General features: G+C 41.8%; 1 protein-coding gene across 1 annotated transcript; it reads left to right on the top strand.

Annotated features, from left to right (window-relative positions):
* Positions 1–3,588: 3,588 nt before the first annotated feature.
* On the top strand, positions 3,589–4,215 carry LOC136460994 (uncharacterized). The gene has a single exon (XM_066460490.1). It carries the CDS (start codon positions 3,589–3,591, stop codon positions 4,213–4,215), a length of 627 nt encoding a protein of 208 aa, XP_066316587.1.

Below are 4,215 nucleotides of genomic sequence, written 5' to 3'. Positions count from 1 at the left end.
CGCCCAAGCAAGCCGAAGCAACGCCTCACCCTAGCGCCGCCGCGACAGACGCCAACCGCTGCCGTCCACCGAGCCGTGCCGCCTCTACTGCTTCCCGGTCCTTCGTTTCGGCTCTGGTGAGATCCCCATCTCCTCCTCTTTCCCCTAGGTTTCTCCATTTGAAAAACCGAGCACTATGGAGCCTCAACCGCGAGCTCCGACAGGTCACTCATGCCGCCGCCGTCGCCACTGTTCTGGCGCCTCTTCTTTCTCTCTCTCCCGCCGGATCGAATCTAGGCCGTTCAGATCAATCCAATGGCCCAAAACCGAAGATACCCCTTCGCCGTCGGTTTTACAAAAAGCCCCTTACAATTATTTCTGACTTAACCCATAGTCCAAAGCGCGTTTACATATTTCATTTTCTCTTTTTAGAAGCGTATTTTGGTTCGGTTATGTTGAAATACGTTTTCAGCTATTTATAGTTTTGCCATTCAACTTGTTTTAGCCATAAAATCTCCATTTTAACTCCGATTTGATCCGTTCAAGTTGCGTTAGGTTCGTAATTAAGTAATCTACATGTTTATAATACTGTTAATTAGGTTTTCAACTTTTAAAATTTAAGGTTAGATTTAATCTACTATTTTGCTATAGGAAAACTTGTTTAATTCATAACTTTTCCATTTTAGATCCAATTTTTGTGATCTTCGCGTCTGTGTGCTCGTCGCGAGACGTAGATTCGTTTTCCAAACTTTTCATCTTGATTCTTTGCTATTGGTGTACTGTTCTAATCTATAGATTTGTTTGCTTTGCATGATTACTCCTAGATGCTTGTATGTTGCTGTGGTTATCGAGTATAGACGGTGAGCAGTTCGTGGGATATCATGGATACAACTTTGACGAGCAGGACCAGCAGGAGTACTTTGCTCAAGGAAAGTATAGCGTGGGATCATCCTTATTTCATATTCACTTTAATTCATTAAATTCATGTTGCATGTGTCACCTTGATAGGGATTTCCTAGAATTGAACTATTACCTTGTCACCTATGGGTTATGCATTTGGGTAGCTTTGCTAGAGCTCAATTAAACCATGATCTTATAACTTGACTAATGATATATGCAATAAGGATTAAAATATGACTTTTTAGCAACATGGAAATAGGGGGCTGGAGTGTTTAACTACTTTCTAAATGTTTCAGATTCCTCCCCCTAAGGACTTATCTATGAGTGATCATCTTGGACTTACAGTACAGCTGTGAGGGCTACATGGCTCTGGCTTTAGCTCAGTATGAGGACCTTTTCTAGCTTGTTAGTGGTGACCTTCATTGGCGTAAGAATGGCTTGCCGAATCGGGTATGCAGCGGCCTCTATCCTCATGTGTATAGGCTGCGTGTCAATGTGCCATCGGGAAGGGGGGCTCTACATCTGTTTGCCGAGTGAATCTAATGGCCCTAACTTGTTAGACGAACCTTTGAAAGACTTCATAGTGACCCCTGCCTGCTCACCTTGGAAGTGTTTTGGAAGTAATTAACCCGGGCATATGGGTATCACGACTCACAGTGAAAGTGTACAACCTCTGCAGAGTGTAAAACTGGTATATCAGCCGTGTTCACGGTCACGAGCGGCCTTGGAACATTTACGGAATAGAGGAACACTAAGTATTATTTGTTTATGCTATTCATTAATCATGTTTATATTTGATCATGTGTTTTGCATTGGGAATTGAAACAACTTGTTGCTACTCATAAACTAAAATTGTGACATCTAAAAGCTAAATGCTGTTAAACCTGGGTCAAGCCTATTGAGCTTCATGAACCCTGTTTTAGACTTGTTGAGTACGACATGTACTTACGCTTGTTTATTTTCATTATTTGGATAAAAATCCCGGATGGGTAACAGATGACTTTGGGTATGATGATTTTCCTGAGGACTACTGACTTGTGGTTAACCAGTCGACGTCCCTATGAAATGGAGCTTCCGCGAGAGATCTTTTTATTACCTTCGCTACATTTATGTGATAACTCTGTCTTATTCATGATGTAATAAACATTTGTGATGATACTATTCATAATTTGTCGGCTTATGTGTGTAACTGATCTCTGGGCGCACATATGATTTTGCACTCCATTTTATCCTTAAAATTGGGTGTGACACTCTCAAACTCAACAAGGCAATTATATTCCTTTGATCATATGCACTTGAAAAAACTTATTATGATTGCAACATGGTAGTATATGTGGATTTATACCCTCCACATTTAAACAGCAGCCCTATAGATTTAAAAACATGAAGTGTGTATTTTTTTCCACACAGCTCCTAAATAAGATTCTTGTTGTACATTTTGGTTTAGTAATTACGAGAATAGTCATCTGCAAGATGCTAATATCAATTGGAGGGCACCATACCCATTTTTGAAATGCATTTGCTAAATGTTATTGATTTTCGTTCATTGTAGATTCACTCATAGCTTCTCTTTGCATAGATTATAAGTAAGTGCATGCCGTGTGAGTATCATTTTTGCAAAAATACAGAGTTTCAGTTATTTTCTAAAATGATTAAAACCTGATTAAATCTTTAGAAAAGTTCATACAAATTCATTATTGCTCAAAACAAAAACGTGTATATAACTTTTTCTGAAGATGAGCCCTACCTCTACGCAGTGAAGCTATGCTTCCATGCATATGGATCTTCTGATTTTTGTTGGGATTTTAAGTTTGATCAAATTTTATATTTTCCTTCCTCACTCATCACAACTATAAATACGTGCGTGCCACGCGTGCATGTCAACTAGTTTACATAAAGTTTTATGGCTGCCAATGAGAAGTACACAAGTATACACTAGTGGTAAGTAACTTTCCTGCACAACCTCACACTCTGCCAACGAAAAATAAAGTTTCTTATATTTTTCCTAAGCACTGTGCTCTACAACCTTAGCGATTGCAACGATTTAGTTTTTCGTTGCTATATGTACAAACCTATTACATACAACGAAACATATTCGTTGCAACATAGTCGTGCTATCGCAACCATCAAGTAAAGAGTTGCAATATCATTTAAGTATTGCAACAGCAATAAAGTTGTTCGTAATGCAAATCAAATCGTGGCAACAGTGGCAACTTATTGCAACCGTTTTACAATTGGTTGCGATAACACTTACTTATCGCAACGATCTCCATACTTAGGGCCACGAAATAATTTGCGTGGCAAAAATCCCATCTATCGCAACTGAAAGTGCAAATGGTTGCGATAACACCCCCTGTCGCAACCAAATCTTGTCGTTGTGACAAAAAAATGGCATAAGGGTCGAAAGTTAGTAGTGAAAATGAATCGTGGGGAGGAGGTGGACATGGATGTTGATGGGCTTGACCGAGCTTCTAAGCTGGGCAGGCACGCTGCGGAGATTGTTGATGATGAGTTGAAGAAGGCGGGGCCAGTGGACTGGTCCCGCAAGGATCAATGAAGCTCATGGCTTGGACCTGCCGGGGTTTGGGAAACGCCCCGGCAGTTCGACGGCTTCTTCAGTGCCACAAAGCCGAAGCAGTGGATATCCTTTTCTTGTCGGAGACAAAGCTAGATGAGAAGAGGATGCAGATTTTTAAGAAGAAGTTGGGAATGGCGAATTTGGAGGTAGTTGATTGTGAAGGAAAAGGCGGGGGACTTGCTGTGCTGTGGAGGGGAGGGATCAATGTGGTTTTTCGAAGCAAATCGAAGAACCACGTTGATTTGGAGGTCCCAGAGGCTGGTGGTGCCAAATGGAGGTTCACGGGGATTTATGGTGAGCCACAAACTGAGTTGAAATATAAAACATGGAAGTTGATGGAGTGGCTGAGGGAGCAAGATGATGATCACTTGACGTGGCTATGTGCGGGTGATTTTAATGAAATTCTATTTCACCATGAGAAGGAGGGGGTGCCGAGATCACAATCTTATATGGATCGGTTCAAAGGTGCTTTGGAGGGATGCGAACTTGATGACCATGGTTTCTCATGGGATATTTTCACCTGGCGAAACAAGCATATGAAGGGGGAAAAGCATATTAGCGAGAGACTTGATCGTGCCGTGGCGAATGCAGGGTGGCGTGTGATGTTCCCTCTTATCCATGTGAAGAACGGGGATCCCTACCATTCAGACCATAGACCGGTTGTGGTGCTGGCTGAGATGGTGCAAAGAGGGCGAGGAGAGGCGGCGGCTTTAAATTTGAAGCGAATTGGGTACAAGAAGAGGGGTGCCGACAGGTGA

This window comes from Miscanthus floridulus, chromosome 1 (genome assembly GCF_019320115.1).
Source record: "Miscanthus floridulus cultivar M001 chromosome 1, ASM1932011v1, whole genome shotgun sequence".
In the NCBI taxonomy this organism is placed as follows: Eukaryota; Viridiplantae; Streptophyta; class Magnoliopsida; order Poales; family Poaceae; genus Miscanthus; species Miscanthus floridulus.
This window is presented reverse-complemented; position numbering and strand designations above follow the sequence as displayed.

Excerpts from the sequence above, each read along its gene's own strand:
- LOC136460994 (XM_066460490.1), top strand. The coding sequence starts at position 3,589 with ATGGCGAATTTGGAGGTAGTTGATTGTGAAGGAAAAGGCGGGGGACTT.